The 21,915-nt window shown below is 45.1% G+C and overlaps 1 protein-coding gene and 1 long non-coding RNA gene across 2 annotated transcripts in view; both read right to left on the minus strand.

Moving 5' to 3' along the window:
- The window catches only part of PRKCH (protein kinase C eta), a 110,285-nt gene extending 106,390 nt beyond the window's left edge, over positions 1-3,895 (minus strand). Inside the window, exon 1 of the mRNA XM_048949096.1 lies at positions 3,344-3,895. Within this exon, the coding sequence (XP_048805053.1) occupies positions 3,344-3,703 (360 nt within the window). The 5' untranslated portion in view covers positions 3,704-3,895. The remainder of the gene's footprint in view (positions 1-3,343) is intronic.
- A 5,189-nt stretch (positions 3,896-9,084) lies between these two features.
- On the minus strand, positions 9,085-17,110 carry LOC125694833 (uncharacterized). Its single transcript, XR_007377727.1, has 3 exons — positions 17,039-17,110; positions 13,801-13,941; positions 9,085-11,895 (listed from the first exon to the last, which is right to left on the minus strand). It is a non-coding gene; the product is annotated as an uncharacterized LOC125694833 (long non-coding RNA).
- Between the last annotated feature and the right edge of the window lie 4,805 nt (positions 17,111-21,915).

A 21,915-nucleotide genomic window follows, 5' to 3' on the forward strand; every position in this document is an offset into this window, starting at 1 on the left:
TTACACACAAAATTAAATAAATGCTTGAAAAAGAGAGAAAGAAAAAAACCTCCTGCTGTAAATCATGACTTCACCTCTTACAGACAGTAACCAGCTGGATTCTCTACTACTTTGCACCTGGCGGGGTCATGTGCACCTGTGTAAAATGCTACCATTCAGGTTTGCACCATTTCACACCCATTCATCCACAGGAAAACGCCTACCTAAAAGAAGAGTACCGGGGAGACGGCCGCTGGTTTCAGCTGCATTAAATCCTGCTCAAGGAAGGATGGCATTTAGCTGGCAACAGTCATAAAAACATCTGTCATCTGACCAGTAAATGTAAAATAATAAGAAAGGGACAGCAGGGTCTTGAAGCTAATAAGCTCTTACAGAATTGATTAGTGTGAAGTTTGTCTACTGCATTTGACAACATGAAAATTAAAATATATGTATTCTGTGGTAATTTGTTTAATAGAAAAACTTCAGGAAAAAATCCAAACAGTGAGAAGAAAAAGGCAGTATATAAACAGCATCCAGAACATGGATTTTAATTCAAAGTATGACCACGGTACCCCATCCAGCACTGAGGGATGACTCAAGCATTACCAGGAGACGATTCATGCCCATTCACTGACTCATCTGCATAAATAGTTGGGGTGATAATTGCAGTGATGTACCTGCAAGTCACCAGGGAAGCACCAAGGCTTACACACAGATTCCTCCTGCTTCTCTCTGACACTTCTATAGCTCTAACAAAGAGGTGGTGACAAATGCCATAACCAATCGTTTATTTTCCCTACAGAAGAAAACCCACAGTGATTAACAGAACAGGAACATGAGGGCTCAAACCAAACTCAGGCAGTATGTGAACTGGAGGACTATCCCAGGTAGTCTCCAGCTGCCTCCTGCTCCCCTCTCCATTTCTCCAGCTGCCCTGAACTGCGTGGCTGTATCAAAGCAAGTGCGTTTGGTGTTCATCAATATATCCTTGTCCTTGCAACTTCTCTGAAAAGTGAACATAAACACTGCATTTCAAGTCAAAACAGAAAAAAGAAAAAAAAAAAACACCAGAAAAAAACACAAAAACAACAAACATTCCTTTCTTCCCTCCCAGATTTCCTATATTAACAATTCAAACTTCTTAACCAACTCTGCTCTGCCTTCTGTTCCCTATCAGGATACCTGAAGATTCCGGGATGCTCTATCCCCCAGGGTATTCCTTATCACTGTTTCTCAATCATTTTGTATTGATGGACTACATAACTTCAGTGAGAAAAAAAAAAATCTAACTGCTATCACAGTGATTTTTATGTGCAGCTAAGCACAAGCCAGGTTAAACTCTCACCAGTTTTCCCCTCACTTCATTTTTCTCCTTCCTTGCCTGTATCAGCATACATGCTTCTGTTTAGGGGTTGGAAGAAGAGTAGTATGAGCGATTTCAGTGTGCAGATGTTGCGAATCATCATAGAACCTCTGTGGTGCCTTTCCTCATGCCAGCAGCTCATGGACTTTGTACTCGCACAGAGCAGCACTTCCTATCCTTCAGGCTGCACAAAACCCAGTGACAGCCTTGCTGGATTTATCAAGACATATTAAATTATCATGGCAAGACAATGTTCCCGCTGTCATCATGCAGTCCTGTCTGCACGCTATACAAGAAGCTAACAGAGCACATCAATAGGGATGGGAGGAGAAAGGGACAGAAGACAAACACTTGCTCACCCTGCCCACTAAATCCACCCTAGTTGTACTTTTTTAGACGCTGACTGGAAGGACAGAAGCAGCTCTTCATCTCTGTGTGCCCAGATAAATCACAGACTGATGTAAACTGACGTTTAACACACTGACTTCCCACCCCTCTGCACCTCTCAATGCAGGAGTGCACAGGACATGCACCCATCCAACTTTTCCCCTCCCCAGACACCATATGAGAACTTGAAACTGCTTGGCTGGATATATAGTGTGCCCATCCTAAAAAGCAGCATCTATGGAACACGTGGCTGAAAAGAAGCAGTGGACCTCCAGATATGCGTGCATCTACATCACAGGCAATGTTACCATAGGTGTTTTGGTAGTGTAAATAAGGCCACCACCCCACAACAGGGTGCCCAAACCCACCACACTCAGGACTCAGTACACCAAGGAGCTAAGGGCTCTCTCAACAGCAAATAGGAAACACTCCCAACAAATCAAACAGGAAGAAAACCCTCAAAACCACAACCTTATATCCCGAGTGCTGCATTTGCTCAGTCCCACAGGCTGTCCATACATAACCCTGTTTTATCACAAGTCAAAGGGACACTTTCTCTCCACTGGCACAACCTGGGAAACTCAGTGTGCACCCACTGGGCTAACCCCAAAGGACGTGATACCCAAGAATACCAACAAACAGCACCAATATAGGTCTATTAAGCGCTCTTGCAAATGGTCTGTATTTCCCTGTAGCCACCCCAGAGATGGAGCCTCACACCTTAGCCACAGGCAGCAGCTGAGAACTGAAAGCACCAACACTGTCCCAGCCATACCATGCAGATACCTATCAGCTCTCTGCTGTCAGTTCTTCCTCCCTGTCTGATTTTATTGTAGTGGTTACCTGACCACGTGAGTTGAACTTCCTGGTCTCTCAGTGCTAATACCTGTATTAACTTTAGCAATTCTGAGTGTTTTTTCTGCACACTCTCCAGCCAGAAAGAAGATATATATTTATTTTAAACTTAAGACTTACAAGCAAACTATGGTTTGAATCAATACATTCATTTCCTCCTGCTCTAACGTGCAAGAAACGAAGGCATAACTTTAGAACCTGTCCTACCCCTCTCACTCACCATTATGACTAAAACATAACTGAGTTCTCTGGGCTGGATATAAGCAATGTGGAAATAACCTAAAATTAACCTTAAGTGAAACCGTGTTCAAGCAGTGCAGCGACGCACATAGCATATGCAGGACAGGTCCTGCTGTTCTGCTAAAAAGACACACAGCAAGCAATTGTGCAAGGTGTAGATCTCAGTACAAATACATCCACCCGAGCATGCATACCTCAATGTCCCTGTGTGCTCAGCAATGAGGGAAGGAAGGCACGCAAGCCTGTGAGTGCAGGTGTACTTTGCTGCTACGTGCAAGGCTCCTCAAGAGACTGCACAACACTCAGCTGCAAGGCTGAGCCTTCACGCTATGACAGCGGTCCCCAAACGCATCAGCTTTCAGCTGTCACCACGTACCCCCTTCAGTCCAGCACCAACGCGAGGAGATGCACGACGGCACACCTGCACGCACACCGCGCTGCGTGCGTCTGCAGCACAGGCGTGCAAGGACAAGCTCCGTTCTGCCTCCATTCATTCGCAGGAGCCCAGCTACTCACCCAGCCCTCGAAGCTGTCGCTGGGGCCCGCCGAACGCAGGAGGTCCTGGAAGTGCAAGGTGCAGTTGGCCACGAAGTCATCGTAGCCTATGGGGGTGTCGTGGAAAACGGACAGCTCGATCTGATGGCCGTCGGTCACCGTGGCGGAGAACTCCTCGTTGTACGTGGGCTTGTTGGTCTTCTGCTTGGTGCTGGTCTGCCCGACGCGCACCTGATCCACGCTGACCGTCACGTAGGGGTCCAGCAGCTGGTAGCCCTTACGGAACAACGAGTGGCGGAGGGACCAGCGGGTGGGCTGCAGCCCCACAGCCTCTCCGATCCGCACCTTCAGGTACCCGTTGAACTTCATGGCTCCGGACATGGCCACCCCCCGGGGGCGCCCAGGAATCCGGAGGACAAGCGGAGCCGCGTCTCGTCCCGTCCCACTTCGCCTGCTCAGGGGGCCGGGCGGCAGCGGAGCAGCTTCCCCCGGGCCATGCCGCGAGCCCGCAGCCCCCGCCCCGCGCACCGCCCACCTCCCGCGGCTGCGGGTGGCCGCTCCGCCCGGCGCGGGGCTCCGCTCGGCTCTGCTCGGCGCGGACACCTGGAGTGTGGGACGGCGGCGGGAGGGGAGGAGCCGGCAGCCCGAGACGGGAGGGCGGGCCCGGGGTGGGAGGGTAAATTCTTCACCGTGAGGGCGGTGAGGCGCTGGAACGGGTTGATTAGAGAGCTGTGGGTGCCTCATCACTAGAGGTGCCCAAGGCCATGGATGGGGCCCTGGGCAGCCTGAGCTGGGGCAGCCAGCCTACGGCAGGGGCTGGAAGCAGATATCTTCAAGGTCCCGTCCACACAAAACGGTCCTAAGATTCTATGAAATACTTGCATTTAAGAAGGAAAATGCATACAGCAAATACAAAGAAATGTTGCTTCTGCTAATATGAAGTTTACAGTTACAACCCGTCTTTTGGAATTAGCTGCGTGTGATTAACATTTTTGGCAGTCTGTGTGCAGGGTTTGTTTTGGGGTGGATTTCTTTCTGGTTTCTGCATGCAGTTAATGAAAGTCAGAATTAAATACACTTAATTACGTTCCAAATTTCAGAGCGTGAAGCAGGTTGGGAAACTGCAATATCCTTCCTCTGCTACTGCACAGCCCAGCCCACCTGCACGATGCTATGAGCAGCATGTGTGGTCACACAACAGTCCCACCTGGCTAAGAATACAAAGCATGGCAATGAACATCCTGCTGGGTCCCACAAGGGTCGTGAACCTCAGGCACTAAATAGACATGGGGGCAACCGTGCGGTGCCCTCAGCTGGGATTTTGCTGAAGGAGATGTGGACCTGTTGGAGCACATCCAGAGGAGGATGACAGAAATGCTTCAAGGGATGGAATACCTGCCTTTGAGGACAGGCTGAGTGAGCTGGGGCTGTGCAGCCTGGAGAAGAGAAAGTTCCACGGAGAGCTGAGAGCAACCCTCAGTAACTAACAGGGGGCTGTAAGAAAGAAGGGGACAGACTTTTTAGCAGGGACTGTTTTGATAGGACCAGGGAAATGATTTCAGACTAAAAGAAGGGAGATTTAGACTGGATGTAAGGAAAACATTATTTTATGGTAAGAGTGGTGCAGCACTGGTGCAAGTTGCACAGACAGATGGTGGTTGTCCCATCCCTGCAGACACCCAAGGTCAGGCTGGATGGGGCTCTGAGCACCTGATGGAGCTGTGGGTGTCCCTGCTCATTGCAGGGGGGTTGGACGAGATGGCTTTCAAAGGTCCCTTCCAACTCAACTGATTCTATGATTCTATGAACTGCTTTCCTCTCTTCCCATTGCTCTGACTCCTCCTGGCTGCCCTTAGCCCAGCAAGCTCTATTCCTGTAACTTAACTCCTTCCTCACGGCCGCTCTGTGCAACTAAAGCTGCACAACTGCGAAGATAACATTCTTCCCCTTCTACCTTCTCATTATTGCTCCTCTCCCATCTTCCTGCTGTCTTCCATATGCATTTCTTTTCGTTTTTATTTTCTTTTACAGTTCCAGACTATTGCTCTCCCCTCAGCTCTTCACCTTTCACATTCTGTGCGAATGATGGTTTCCCACCCTGTTTTTTCCTTGCCCTTTTCTCCTTCCAGATGTCTCATATTTCAGAGGAGACTCCCGTCTCCCTCCTCGGGACAAAGCAGGTGGAACAGGTTCAGTCATGGGATCATTTCTCACATGGAGGCAACAGTTCTGCCAGGAACACTTGTAGATCCTTAAAATCAGACTTCAGACATGTGTCTTTGTGAGGCTTTTAAGTTCCATGATCTATGGCGATTAGCTGAAGATAAGAAGCATTAAGAATTCTTGAGCTTGGTTGTGTCTAACATAGAAATTGCCAAACTGATGATATCCAGACACTGCATGGCCCAGGAGCTTGCTGTCAGCAGAGGCCAATTCCAGGTGTTCAGTTTCTTGGTATTCGCTGCTACTCTTCTTTCATGACACCATAAAATACAAAGGCTCCTCATTTACCTTCTCAAGAGCATCACTGTTTGTCATTTTGCACTTTCATCTCCCCTATCTTTCTGAGCCAAGATCTGTCTCTTGGAATCCATGAGTCTGGACAGATCCTGTTCTGAGCTGAATAATCAAATCTGAGTTCTTACAGAACTCTGTGTAATGGCTGCAGACAGAATCTAAAGACAGACAGAACTTTAAAGTACACCTAAAGTACAGCCTGAACTTCCACAGGATGAAGCTGAAGATCTTATGAGGCTGAAGCACCTACTTCCTGAGCTCCAGACCATCAAATCACGTGTTTACTGTCACAGCCAGGGAGAAGACTAAAATCTGCTAGATAAATGTTCTGTGCTGTTTCCTGTGCTTAATCACATCAGCTGAAGTTTTCTGTGCACTGCAGTTTAATATATAATAGATGTAGGAAATGGAACATAACTTCTTCTGTACAGTTGTGCGTTGTGTGTTGAATTCTCATGTGATAACATGATTCCTGGAGCTGGATCTTTAAAAAAAAAAGAAAAAGGAAAAAAAAAAGAAAAAACTGTGAAACTTATGGAAAAAAAGAGGTGAACTGTAGTGATATGTTGTCCCAATTAGCAGCAGTACCTGTTGCCATCCAGTTTTCCATTGGAGGAAAAATAAATCCTGTGCAATCCTATGATGTGGACCTAGTTAATTTTGTTTATCCACTTGAGCCAGGCTGGAACAGATCATCTCAAACATCATCTGAACCCACCCCTGCTCTGAATCCCAAGCCAAAGCCCAAATGCCTGGTTCTCAAAAAGAACTGGCCAGTGACAGGAGGGCAGAGCATGCCCTGCCTGCTCTCCAGACATCCAAGCAGCAGAAAAACATCCACAGTTCAGTATTTTCTTCCAAGAACCCAACACTCGTGCGCACAGTGACCCTGCAAGGCTGAATGCAGCAGCACCATCTGGTGATGGCCGCACTGAACCTCCACGCACAGCTCTCAGTGCCAGGCAGGAGATGAGGTGTCTGCAGAAGCATGAATTCCCTCCTCATCCCTGGCAGGAGCTCGGAAAACTGGCTCCAGGCAGGGCAAGTTGATTCATTTTGTGCCCTATAAGTGTGCAGGGAGGCTGAGCCCTTCCTGGCTCTTCCTGCCCAGCTGCGTGGTTTCCTGAGCGGTCGGATGATGACACATAGTCGTTCCCAAAAAGGGCTGTGAAGAGTGCACGGATGTCCTGGTGCTGTGCCCGAGCAGCAGGATGGCAGGCAGCATGCCATAACAGCACACACAGAATAAAGCACAAAGCTGAGTAATGGGCAGACGACAGAATAAGCAAACAGGGAATGGGCACTCTTAGTAAACTTTTATCACTCCGGAAGATTTTAGAGCAGTAGTGGAAAACCCCTTGGGGAAAAACAAAACAAAACAAAAACAAAAGGGAAAAAAAACCAGCTCAGTGCTCACTGATTATCAAAGAGACAAATAATTAGTAATTATTAGAAAAAACTGCAAGCAAAACCACCACGTGGGCACTGTACAAATGATACATCCATACCACTGATACTGAGCACAACTCTGTTTCTCTCAGTCTGAAGAAGTATAAAGTAGAATCTGGAAAGGCACAGAAAAAGATGGCAGAGGTGATCAGAGGCATGAAATGGGGCTGTGGAGGGAGGGAGAGGGACTGGCTGACTTGTGATTTCTCAGTCTGGGAAAGAATGACTGCAGGGGAACATGTTGGAGAGATCTGTACAATCATAAACCATACGAACTGGATGAACGGGGAAGGATTTTTCATTTTCTCCAGCTTAAGATCTAAGGGGCACTTGCTGAAATTATGAGGTAGCAGGTTTAAAATGTACAGAAGCAAACACCTTTTCACGCTGTATATAGATCCAGTATAGAATCCATTGCCAAGAATGGAGGCCAGAAACATAAACAGCCTCATAAGGGGGCTAGACATTTATAGAGGATGGAGTCAATGGGACTACTGACCAGGAGACAAATCCTGGCTCAGGAAGTCCTTTGACCACAAATTGGCAGCTGGGAGACTCCACAGAGCTAGGGACACTGTGTTTCTCTTATTTCTTATCCTTTTCTGCTTCAGCATCTAATTTCTTACTCTGAAGCCTCCGTTACTGGGCACTCTATAGAACAGTACAGCTGAAGTAGGATGGAGGGAATGAGTACTGCTGTTCTGATGTTCCCCTTGACTGTAATTTCCATATCTCAGTGAGAAAACTCAGGAAAGACACTTCTTGAGACTGGCTTAATCACCACTCCTGCAGACAAGCAAATGGCCGAAGAAGGGACCAGCTCCCTGAGATGACTCTTGCATTCTTCCTTCAGGTCACAGTAACCTTAAGGATAAGTTTATGCAAGCTCTCTCTTGTGATTTTGGTATCCTATCTGGAAAACTTGCAATTTGGCTCTGCAAACAAAGCTTATGATTCAAGTTTATGATTTAGGCCTGGCCTCGTTTCACACTGCAGCTACACACAAATTAAAGCCCATTCATGCATCATGTAAAAACCTCCATTTCCTTTTCCCTAGCAAAATGTGCAGTATTCCCTTCACTAGTAACCTGTAATTCTCTAATAATTTGGTATCGTCTCCACCTGGCAAGTCAAGGGCAAATGCTTGGACTACTCCACTTGAAATGTCCAACAAACACTGGTTACATTCAGAAGTGAGTCTGTAAAGTGATGGAAAAACCTTGGCTTTCACAACCACCATAGCAAAAACACTGCTGACATCTCTTGTAAATGGAACTGCAGTTAAATACATTTTAAGAACACCAAAAGTAAAAGAGCTGTAGAGGCTTGTGAAGCAGGAACTAACTCTCTTTGGTTCCCCTATTAATTTTAGTCTATTTATACAACTTCTCTTTTATAGTTTTTTTCTTTTTTTTTTTTTTTCTATAAGAGTGCTTGTTAAACTTCTAAATAATGACAGCTGCTAAAAACTGAATATCCCATCTGTGGAATCATCTGTGGTCTGGGGGAAGAAAAAAAAACACAGAAAAAAGATCTAATTCCTCTCTAATGATAATAATTATGGGATTGATCCAAAATTCACTGCAGTTAAAAGCAAAGCTGCCACTTATTTAAGTTACATAAGAATCAGCCCTGGTTTGTACGTCTGCTCTTGCTCCTGATTTATATCAGTGCAAACTAGGAAGAGATTTAGCCTAATATTAGTTTTTCTTATTTAGAATGTATGCTTATTTTCCACTGCTAAATTGGTGCTCACCTGATCCTTTTTTCTTTTTTTTTTTAAGCACCAAGTCATTTTATAAAGTGCTGGTATTATAAACTGCAGAATATAGTTTATAAGAGCACCAACTCCTACAAGCCAACCATTAATACAACTAATGGCCTGTCTGTTGTACTAAACTGCTCTCATTTGTCTGGGCCCATTAACAAACGCAGTGGTCATTAACAGTTAACAGCGACTCAGTTATTAGATTTTATTACTTGTACAGGAAACACTGGAGAACAAACGGATTATTTTGGTTTACGGGGGTTTCTTTCTTTCCCAACAGCCTTGCCTTATTACTTATACCTTAGCTACTTGCTTATTCCCAGATGTAACAGACACACTCAGAAATGGGTTCAAGTCATCCATGAAGACAGTCAGTTCACGTGCCAGCCACCCCCAACCCAACAAACCCCCTTTACACCAGAGCTCCAAGCTATCAGGCTGCAGGGGCTCGTTTTTCTGATGTTTCTGTATCTTTCTGTTGGGCAGCAGCTTCCACCTGCTTGTAGAACAAGGGGATTTAAGTAAAAGATACTTCAGTCTGTATGTAGGAGGCTAGAAAATCATAGAATCATAGAATCATTAAGGCTGGAAAAGACCACTGAGATCATCTAGTCTGACCGCTAAGCCATCCCCATCGCGCCCACTAGACCATGTCATTCAGTGCCACATCTCCACGTTCTGCTTCATTCATGATTACCTCCCTCAGGCTCTCTTTCTCTCTCTCTCTCCCCCTCCTTTCCTAATTCACTGAAATCCAACATGGAAGTTTAACTGTGTATTTTACTTCCTCCTAGTTGAGACTGGTGCATCAAGTAAAGGTCATCTCTTTCTGCCTCATACAGACATTTAGCCCAGACGATTGTAGAGGTCTACAAATTAGCTTTGAGCCACAGTGTTGCACATAAGGAACATTATTCAGTGTTATCAAGATTGGGAAGACCTTCCACATTCTGAACGCTTAAGAACCCTGACATACATCTTGTTCTGCTTTCTTCAGCCTGATTTCAGCTCAAAGCAATGGAAAAAAAAGTCCCAGTGTTATACTGCCACAAAGAACCAGCAAAGGCTTGTCATGAAGTGGCTTTCATCAGGCAGCTTTCTTCACCTGTATTGCCATGAGGGAAGAGACACCCAGAGATGTGCTGTTCGTCTTCTTTGGAAACAGGATCTTCCAGACTCCCGCCAATCAGACCAGACTGGTGTTGCAAGGAAGCTATCAGTACTGAGATGGAGATACACACAGTGGCTGTGGCTTACCTTCTCTGGGAACGGGTATATTTTATGACGTAGAAATAAGTTCTGAGCTATTGGACTTTTTCTACTGCGCTGCAGTTATGAATGGTTTGTATAGTTATAAGTTCTCTCCTCTTACAAAGGCACAAGGGCATACCTTGTATGAATTATACTACTGACTCAGTAAGGGCTTTGGTTAGTCAGAAAGATAGGGCCATGATCAGCACAGAGGCACAGTGCATCCACAGCACACGTGATCCCAGAAGATGCTACACTGCCTGAAGAAGAAAGCCACACTCTTTCATATGAAGTGGTCTGAGCATATTGCACTGGAGACACCCTATCTCTTCTCATGTGGCTCATGAAGGAGGCTCTTACTATGCTTTGATTACACACAAAGCAATCAGAGGTCCATAAGAGAGTGCACATTTGGCCAAATTACATCAGTCCACTGCCACTTGCAAACCCATTTTGATGCAATGGCAAACAAAGAATGCTATACAGCATCAAAAGGAAAAAGATGAGAGATTTTACGTAGAACAGACTTAAGACACTGCATGGCCATCTCAGGTGATTACAAAGCATTTCTACCACCCCTGGGCAGAGATTAAAGCCTTTTCTCTATCTCATGCCTGTGTTTTGGTGGTATATGCATGGAGAAGTGCAGTGCTGTGGTGTTGGACGTTGAAAGATTCAAGTCAGCTTATCTGCTCCTGCCTATAAATGAGACACTTTGGTTACAGCTTCCCTCCTATCAGCTTCTGATAACAACTTCCTTCCTACCCTCTTTCCCAAGCTAGCACGTGCTAGCAACTTGTGCAACAGAACCAGCTGGGCGAGAAATGTGAACATATTTAAGAAGTCTGAGATATGTACATTATACCACTAAGAAGCTGACTCAGTGGAGAATTGCTAGGAATGGCTCCAGATTGTTGGGCATACATGCATCCTCCTTACCTTGCAGTGACAGGGAGGGGAGAATAAAAAGAGCATCTCTGCCTCTTTCATCTCTCCTCTTTCTTGTCTTTCTGCCTCAAGCTCCTCTGGTAGGAGTGGGTCTTAAGTCACCATGCACTTCAAACAGTACTGCTCTCACTGGAGCATTTTTCTTTCCCCAGGGATCTAGGTGTCAGTCAGTAGAAGAGATCCTGTCACAGCAACTGAAGAGCACGTTGTGATTTGTTGGTGCACCCAGCCATAGAACACTGACAGGTTGATCCTTCCATTTTTTGAGTGTTGTTTATTCTCTTCATGCTGTGCTGCTCAGGTCAGAAGCTACTGCCTAAGCCAAGTTGCTGAGCCTCAGCTGTATGTGGTAAGAGCTTCACTTTCTGCTTATTTTAAAAGGGAGGAGAGCGGAGAGTCAGGGCAGGGCCTGTTGCTATGACAGTACGTAGCTTTATTCCAGATCTAGGAAACTTAGCCCCAGTGTTCCCAACTGGAGCAGCAAGTCTGAGTCACGGCCACCAAGACTTCATCCCTCAAGTCAATGCATCTTGGATACAGGGCAATGGTTCTGACTTTGGATACTCCTACCATAGCCTCATAGTGCCTACTGCTATGCCACAGACCAGAGGGACGTCTCCAGGGGTCCTTCAGCTGAGGTCTGTAAGATAAAACAGAGAATGGGTAGGTTCTGAGCATTAGGAGTTGATTGGATGTCAGTCATGAAGTAAATAAAAAGCATGAGGGTAAACACCACCAGGGCATTATAAGGTACTGCTGTAGGACAAACAGAACCTCAGATCTGTAATTGGAGTTGCTGCTGGATCTCCATCACCAACGATGCAAGGTAGAACTTCTGAACCCACAGTCTGAATGGTACCCACAAGCAGACCTTGTCAAAGCTCTTCTATGCACAGGCAAAAGCATTTCTGTGATACTGACAAGTATCACAAAAGGTCTGTATTACAGAACAGAGAAGTTCTAAGTTACGCTAAGACACAGTGAAAGGGGTTCATAGGTGTGAAAACCTGGGCTTGTGCTCCTAAGGTAACTAGAAGAAACTTACATGTATATAGCTCTGCCATCCTACTGGAGACTGCTAGATGAATGGCAGAGGGAAAAGAAGGGTAGGGTATATCCAGCCTGTGTGCCTCCAGATCACCAGCACAGCCTCCCAGCTGCAGCAGACCTTGTGCAGGTGCCAACATCATGTCTCTGGGAGAGGATTTCTGCCAGATACGGAGAGCTGGGGGTTGTGTTGCTGAGGAGACTCAGGGAAGTTTGGCAGCCAGCTCTGAAGGCTGCCATGTTCTGACCCCCAGGAGACAAAGAGACACCCCATCTGCTTGCACTGAGTGAGAAGTAATCTCTGTGAGAAATCAGCACCAATTGTGCCTAATTGCATGGTTCTCGTGGGAGAGCCTGAAGGAAGTAAAGCAATGATGGACGGTGAGCTCGGTGCACCAAACCACTGCAGTGGGGACAGGAGGTCTGTTTAAGAACTAGCACTCCAAATGTCCCCCAGATGTGTTTATCTAATATGAATATTGCTCCCTAAGAAGTTGGATGTTTTTCTTTTCCTGAGCCATTTAAATTTGATTATTTTTTTTAAGTCCTCAAAAGACTGAACTATGACCTGCACTAAAACAATAGTAGATATTGTTTAGCAGTAAGTAGGCTAAAGAGGAAAGAAAAAGAAATGCATTAAAGTGATGGGACTATAATGAGTACATGCTGCAGACTCATTGTATTAGCTAATAATACCTGAGTCGACTCCTTTAACACTGGCAAAGAATCAACAAGCCCTCAAGGTTCTTTTGGTCAGGGCTTGGTCTTTCACTTTCCTGCAGTGTCTCTCATTAAATTCCATTTTTTTCTCATCACAAATAAATAAATAAATTAAATTCCATCTGCCAAGAACTGCACATTCTTTTCATCATCTCGAGTGCTGAACCCTGTACCACTGAAATGAAAGAGTTCACCAGTAATCTCTATTTATCTGTACATTTTCTTGTGACCACAAGAGCTATTGTCTTTCATACCTATAGAGCAGATGGAAGTTGAAAAGCAAGCAGGAAAGGGTTAGAATGAACGGAGTATACTGAGGTAAATGTACTATAGAGAACATAATGATGAAGAGTGTGCAAAGGGAGAAAGGAACAATTACCTGAACTAGGTGACATGAAAAAGAACCACACAGGAGGTGCTGGACATTATAAGACTTTAAACTCTATATAAGGCATACAGATTTCTTTCTTCAGTTCATTACAAAGTACTCTCCTCTTAGTTCAGAAGCAAACCTCTAAACATCGCCCAGCATACCAATACAGTGCTGTGGCAGGCCTGTACTTCTGGGATATGCTGTGCACAGATGTGTCCCTGTGTTTCTGCTTTCCTCCTTACTGATAGCAAGAAAACATGCTGTGTATGCACTTCTACTGAGATCTCTAAGTCACAAATCTGTGATATGAAGATTCTATCCCAAATACTCCTTGATATGAATTGTGAGATTCCTAATTGCTTGGAATAATACCTATGTGGGTGCATACCTACGCATAAAAGTTACCTGCATGTCTCCATCCTCAACTCCACAAGAGTTACCACAGTGACACTCTTCCCATCTTTTCCATAAGCTCAGACAAAAAATACCAACGTTGGTTCAAATGCAGTGCTCTCTCACACGTGGCACTGAGAAATTCCAAGATGTCTGTGAAAACACAGAGAGAAACACTTGAGGAATGGTGGTCAAACATTTCTGTCCATCCCATTTCTGCTGGGAAGCCCCAGGCTGTGCACAGATGCTGCAAACTGTACACATGTGGGTGTTCCTCCTGAGTTGCAATTCACTCTGAAATAAGCAGGGAAGAAAACCAGTATCTCAGGATTGCTCTAAAACGTCAAGGCCCTAATCCAAAGTTTTAGAATTTATTAAACATTGAGAAACCAAAAGACGCAGCCGCGCTGCTCGAGGCGAAGTACCCCATGCACGCAACACTGTCAGCCAGAAGCTGTAAGCAGAGCGAAGAGAACCAGGTTTTTGTCGACTATCCAACGCCTCTAGATGGAGCTACCCCTTTTCTTTTCAAACCAAGCAACAGCTAATGAGGCACCACTAGTCATAAGGCACAGAGGAATGCAATGCTTTGTAAGGGAAGGAAGTTTAGCATTTCCAGCAGTGTACACATCTTTTTGTATGTGTGTTTTCCTGCCGTTAGATGTTCTGAGGTTTTCTGCAATCCTTCAAGACACAGGGCATGCTACCCATATCCTTCTACTACGTTAATAAGTTGCATCTTCCGGAAGAGTAATGCTGGGGAGTGAAAAGTTTGGCAGTGCTCTGTTGATTGCTGAGATGTGAATGCCACCAACATGCCAGATCCCCATCAGGACAGAGAGCAGCCATGCTGATCTGTCTTACTGGTGTAGTACGGACTGCCAGAAGCCCAGTGCTGACCCAGACCCTTTTGAAGAAGGAAAGACTACAAAACCTAGGACAACAGGAAGAGTGTCTCTTCCTCCTACAATGTGGCACTTCACCTCTGAAAGGCCTATCCCTTCTGTGCACCGCGGTACCCTCAGACTTCAGTCTTCCCAGCTCTGAAGACCATTGATCACACAACGTCATGCTCAGCCTATGGGCTCATGTGAGCCTGGAAGGCACTGCCACGCCAGCACTGTGAGCAGGTAGAAGGAAGCACTAACCATATTACACCACTCTTTGCATCCCTGCCCTCTCTTGGTAGCGCCCGGTGCCTGTTCCGCTAGAGGGTACCCTCAGCACACTGGTGCCGAGCCTGGAGCTCAGCTGGATGCTGTCCCTAATGAAACCTGAAGGCCAGGCCCAGGAAAGTATAAGGCAAACTTTACAGAAAAGCATGCTGTAATTTTATGACGGGCTTTAATTTGACTTTGTTCAGTCAGAGCAGCCCCCTGGGCAGGCTGGGACCGCACCACGCCGTGTACGGCTGTGCTTTCAACTAACAGCTCTGGCCTGAAATGTAACTGTTAGAGCCTCACGTGCAATCAAAGCTGCAAATGACCCTGGGGAGTAAATGAAAAACAGCAGGAGGCCCACAGGAGCTCATGTTTAAAATACATATTTAATTTTATTGGAGGGATAAGAGCAAAAATGTTCAGATCTGTAATATTATTTGTATTACAGCAGTGCCTAGGGGGAACCAAATGAGCACAGGACTGCCCTGCGTTAGGAAGTGGGCTGTCCTGCAGAACTTGCTATCAACATCAGGCATAATGGGGAAGGAAAGCAAACCAAAGAAGGACAAAGTGCCATCCCCACAGCACCCTGCAGATGGAACAGAGCCAGGAGGATTCAGGTCACCCAGTTACCCTACCAGGTACCTTGTACTGGTACAAGGAGTACCAGGTACTCCTTGGCTCACGCTTTCCCAAATGCTGTATGTGCATTGCACACCCTGGTTCCTTTGTTCTGCTTTTTCAGCTAGGATACAGACAGCTCTTCTGGAAGCCACATCCGCTGCCACACAATTTCAGCTAGACTAAAGCAGGTCACAGCAAAGAACCAGCATGACCAGACATTAAGCTATGACTTAGCAAAAAGAACCGAGTATTTGGAAATGCCACTCATTTCCACGTCATTGGAAACCAAATCCAGCACTGCCAGCTCTGACCCAGTTCCTCCTATATGCCTTCAGACTGGTGGCTATGTCTGCACCTGCCATGTTCTAAGAAAAGCTGGGAAGGATTCAATGATCAGTTTGGCTCCTGTAACTCACTGTGCTAGTTTTCATCCAGTTCAGGGCTGTCGTTCTGAAAATTACTGAACTTATGCAATTCCACCTCACTTCAATGGCAAGAAAGGACTCTTGGCTACTGTTCCCCACTCCTGGAACCTGCTTTTCCTGGTGTTGTCCAGACTGATGTTAAGATCTGTTTTGCTTTCTACTAATCTGGAATCTTTAATTTGCATTCTTACATTACAAACCACAGGAAAAGTTTTCCTCTCTGATTTATTCCATTAGCATCCACTTTTCTACAGTCTTTCCCTGCTCACTGCTCCTCAAACATCAGTGAAGATGGAACACAAAAGGTGGATGCCAGGTCAGTCAAACAGCACAATATTGTCCCAGGTTAGAACGCATTTTGGGAAAAAATATACAACCATATCATTTAAAAAAACCTCAACAACAGCCTCAAACCAATGAATACAACAGCTTCTGTGAGTATTTGGATTTGCTCCACACATATCACTGATACAAAGGGTTCACTTTATGAAGGAAATGTTAAGATGTGTAAGGGCCTGAGGTCCCTCACATCCCCACAGCAGATACGACAGAAGAATGCTTAACTGGTAGGGCAGCATCTTTCTGCTAAAAGATTCTGCTGAATCAAAACCCTTGGATGGGAAAAGCACTGGTTTCCTCTCAGCTCCCAGGGGAAAGACAGCTTAGCAGGGTGGGATTTTGGTCAGCGTCAGACACAGGCCAGCAGACAAGACACAACCAAGGGATCAGGGTGTAAATCCTACATTGGCAAAAGGACTTGGACTTTGGTCTTCAGCATCTCCCTGGATGCCCTACCACAGGACTATCTGCTCTTCTGGCACCAGCTCTCTTATTTACTCAGCATTTCATGGAATCATAGAATGGCCTGAGTTGAAAAGGACCATAACAATCATCTAGTTTCAACTCCCCTTGCTATGTGCAGGGCCACCAGCCATTTGTGTAGTTTAAGGAAATAAATAAATAAGGTTAAAAAAGAGAAAAAAATCTTCAGAGGGTGAAAAACTATTACTTGCTTCCCCACACAAAGTAATCAGCACCTACCTTGCATGGCTGAAACCATGATGTCTGAAGATAGAGTTGGATGGAAGGCATTTTTGTGCTCTGAACACTGACTTGATTAGAAAGACAGGAAAACCTGTGTGCAGATACATCTGTCCTCAATGAGTAATTACTGCAGCCCCACTGGCATCTGCAGGGAACTTTTTTGTCTGAGAAAGGGATACAGGGATCAGAGCTGCAACACTGTGCTTGGCTGCTATAAAACTTGTCCAAAGGGAGTCAGTGGTTCATTTCCCAATCAAACTTCAGTTTTGGGATAGTGGTGAGGGGGGAATAACCTAGGACAGATTTCTCACATAAAATTATATGATGTGTTTTTGAATAACATGAATGTTTCTGATGTATGTGTCTATACAGCTCTGCCTGTAAAACACTTCAGGAGCCTCGAGACAAGATGTGTTCTGACATAGGTGGGTTACACACGAACAAGCAGAGCAATGATTGCACAGCCACACACTTCCCCAGCTTCTCATGGGTTGTTAGATATCAGAGAGAGAACCTGACTTTCCCTGTTGGAGCAGCACGTGTGTGCCTGGAGCTTTCCCCCTACATTGGTTGGACTGATTTACAAATGAATAGCAGATGGACAGCTGTCATTTCCCTGCTGATTCTGACAGGGCTGCACCCTTGCAGCAATCAGTGTTGCACCTTGACATTCTTCTTACAATAGAGATTATTTGTTGCTGAATCCTTCGTGCTCCATTGCATCAACGTCATTCTAATTACCAAGGCAGCCAAGTAATATTCCTCTCCATTTACATATATTTGTAGAACTGTAACCAGAAAGAAAGCCACAAGTGACTAGGCCAGTAAACAGTGCAGTTTGCTGACTAGTGTTTGTTTTATAACCTTTGGCACATCTTGATATGTACATAATAATAGTTCTTAACCCATAAATAATATTTTACAGAGGTCACACTATAGTTATTTAAGTTCAGGGGTTTATTTCCCAGAACACTAAGTAGCTGTGAATGAATTATGTTTAGTCTGATCTGCCACAGAAGGGTCATAAACTTATAAGTTGTAGCAAACCATGGAATATTACTCCTGTATGTCAGGCAAACTGTAAATGTTAAAGAATAATGCTTGATAAGGGGAAAGTCTTTTTATTTTGTTAAAGTAATATACGTTCCTAGGGAAAGACTATAAAATTTCATGTTAACTTCAGTGACAATTTGGGCAATCTCTCCACACGCAGCTTGTGATTTCTGCTCATTGCATGGCTGAGAGGCTGCAAACTCCATCCTGAGCTGGGGATTTTTTTTATTCTTGGCTCCCTTTGGCTTTCAGTGTCCCAGAATTTACAGGAGGTGATCAGAGAAAATTTTGTGCCTTTGCACTTGCCTAATAAAAAGAAAGGGGGATCATTACATGCTGCTGATGGCTTGTTCAAATGCCTTGGACAAAGAGAAGGCTACCACTTTCTTTATTAACTCTGCTAAATACACAAGGGCAAGGAGGGAAGAGAATGAAAGTAGGGGACTTTGATCACTTCAGAGCTTCTCAGGGTCACCTAACAAAGGAGGGCAGAGCAGAAAGTGGGGGTGAATTTTGAAATGAAGAGACAAAAACGCTGCACGTTCTGGGAAAGATGCCTTATGCAGGCAACAGGAGATGAGGGCATACTTTTAGAACAGAGGGATACTTGCTAAGTGTAAGACCAGCTGAGATTAAGTAAATCCAGCCAAGAAGGAGAGGAAATGTCTTCTGAGTCCTGAAGAGGAGACACAGACAGGAAAGGTGAGCGAGCCAGACACTTCCTTCCTTTATCCCACAGATGCACTGGAGAAAGGTGAGGGCTCCCAGAAATCTGAAAGGTTTTTAAGGGATGCCTTACTTAAGTCTTGGTTGGACTGGATGATCTTGTAAGTCTTTTCCAACTTTAGAGATTCTGTTACTGTGTGAAGTGGTGACAACTTCCCAAAACAGCACTAAAGTGCAAACCAGGAGGATCAATAATAAAGATCAGATCATTCCGGTTGGCCCAAATTTTCCAACTCCAACCACTTCACTCCCGCTGACTTCAGGGGGCCTTGCTGTGAAATTCTAGCCAGCCTGGAGACTTCCAAGAAGAGGAGATAAATAACAATAAAACAGAAAGCCACCAGCTTCATTTTTCAAGTTGGCGTTGCAGCGCTGGAAGCCGACATGCAGGAGCAGCTTTTGCGAGTGCAGAGGCGCAGTGGGACAGGAGCCGGCTCACCCCCCAGCTGAGCTCCTGTTCCTGGAGCTGTGTGAAGGCTCTGGTCCCCGCTTCCATCCATAATTAGCCCTGCCTAAATGAAAGCTTGCATACCAGGAAAGAAGATTTTAAAGTAAAAGTATGACTAAGTTGTTGAGTTCTCAGTGAAAACCAACAGGAGATGCCTGGCTTGTTTGGTTGCCTTGAAAAACACCAATGAATATTACTTTTAAAAAACAACAACAATTAATTATTATAAAGAAGGAAAAAAAGTTATATATCCTGACTTATTTAACAAATTTAAGAGCAAATGATTCTTTGTCTATCATAGAATCACAGAATGGCCTGGGATGCAAAGGAGCACAATGCTCATCCAGTTCCAACCCCCTGCTGTGTGCAGGTCACCAACCAGCAGCCCAGGCTGCCCAAAGCCACATCCAGCCTGGCCTTGAATGCCTGCAGGGATGGGGCATCCACAGCCTCCTTGGGCAACCTGTGCCAGTGCCTCACCACCCTCTGAGTGAAACCTTAGAGGGAACTCTGTGGAACTGTCTTGATCATAGTGCGAGAATTCCAGTTCAGAGGTGTTTTCTTATGATGCCGAATCCAAATTCAGCTGTAATTTCTGGGGGTGGAGTTCTACCATCAAGGGCTGCTGCAAACAACATGACCTGTGAAACCTTGTTCCTTGCAGTTGTCCCACACATGGATCACCCTATGTTTAACACGGCACTGTTCAAGAGTTTTCATGGGGGAATGGAAGTTGAAAATACAGATGTAGGAAAAAATGTGAAGTCAGGTAATTTTGTTTTTCTTTATCCTTAACTATAATTTCAGTTATACTTTGTCACTGAGTTTATTTATTGAGAAATTCCAATTCAGAGAACTGTGAAATAAGATAATTTGACCATTCATCCATCTCCTGTGCCCAAAGGTATTTGAGAGCAGAGATTTCATACTCCTTCACAGAATCATTAAGGTTGGAAAAAACCACTAAGATCCCCAAGTCCAACCCAGCCCCCCCCCCCCCCACCAGGCCCACTGCCCACATCCCTCAGTGCCGCATCTCCATGGCTCTGGAACACCTCCAGGGATGGTGACCCCACCACTCCCTGTGCAGCCTTTGCCAGTGCCCAGCCCTGCTTTCTGAGGATAATTCAAACAACTGATACGTCAGACAGCACCTGGCTGTGCTCTATGATTATCCCCTTCAGAGATACTAGCATGAGGTCATTTCTTATTGCCTGGATTTTAATTCAAGCATTTGAGATTACAGCAGATAACACCACTGTTAGACATAATGTGCCATTGCCCTCAGCTGGACTGAAGATGTGAAGGGGTATTCCTTTATTGCGAAGGCTTATACGATGAACAGGAGTGTGACTTTCACGTGTGAAGTCCTGTACTTGATTTCTGAGTGCAGTGCATTTTGTTTCATTTTGGGAAAGGACAATTTTGGAAAACAAAGCATCTAAAAACCTGACATAATGGCCCTGATCAGAAAGAAACATTGGTTTATTGCATACTCAATAAGTTGCATTTACGCAACTCTTTGAACAAACAGATGATGCCCTCGAGGATGCCACTTTGCTTTAGCAACAGAAGAACAAAAGGCAGTTCATCTTCTCCCCAGTGGCCTTATGCCCATGCCTAGTTTTGTTAAACATACAGGGAGTCCTGCATCTGGGCCCACAGGCACGTTTTTGACCATCAGCTCCTTGTTACCCACATTTACCTGTTACAAATACAGCAACTCCACATATAGCTAATGGGAAGCACCCCTTTAAGCTGCCATTTTCCACGCTTGAGCTTTGTGCTGAACTGAAAACGTCCACTGATGTCACTGGGATTTCTAAGGGAATCCAAGCGAGCAGAGGCAGTAGCTTTTGGCTACCTAAATAAAACCAAAGCGCCCTTTTGAAAACCCTAGCCCAGGAATTTTAGGCACAGCAGAAATATGAAATGAGACTCTTTCTTCTGCTACTACTGAATGCGTTATTATTCATTTAAGATTCCGTGTTTATCATTCCTAAACATGAATCACTTTCTAGCACTAGAAAACATCACTCAAGCACCATAATCTACAGTATAGTCATCATCGACTAACTGCCCTAATTAAACCTGGTTCTTAGAACTGTGGCTCCCCCAAAACAGACACACGTCAGATTCACAGTATTTTCAGCATATCGTGTTTTCTTCCTAGCTTTCAACACTGGCGTTTCTTAATTCTACAATCTCATTATTTATTGATTATAATAGTGCCTAAAAAATCCCAAATAGCAACTTCTGAAATGGAAGCACAGATAAACAGAGATCTAAAAGCCCTGTAGATGAAAGACCCAGAGACACAATGGAGTTACAGCAGCTGAAATCACTATAGGTCAACAGAGCTGCAGTTACTGCATGTATTCCTAATCTGTTGCGAGAAAACAGAAAGTGCCTCAAGTCCGACCTCTTTTTCTGAGTTTGAAGTGAATGTGTTTTGTCTTGTTTTTCTTGCAGGTACAAGCATGGTCCCAGTAACAAAGCACCACTTAGCTGTGATGTTAAGTAAGGTAACTCAGTAGGGCACCCCCTGCATCATACAGGGTGGCATGTAATCACCCCATACACCTTGTGAATATGGGGTACTGTGAAGCACGAGGTCAGAAATGTGTGCTTCCTACTATCCTCTGCC

Source organism: Lagopus muta, chromosome 6 (assembly GCF_023343835.1).
Source record: "Lagopus muta isolate bLagMut1 chromosome 6, bLagMut1 primary, whole genome shotgun sequence".
NCBI lineage: Eukaryota > Metazoa > Chordata > Aves > Galliformes > Phasianidae > Lagopus > Lagopus muta.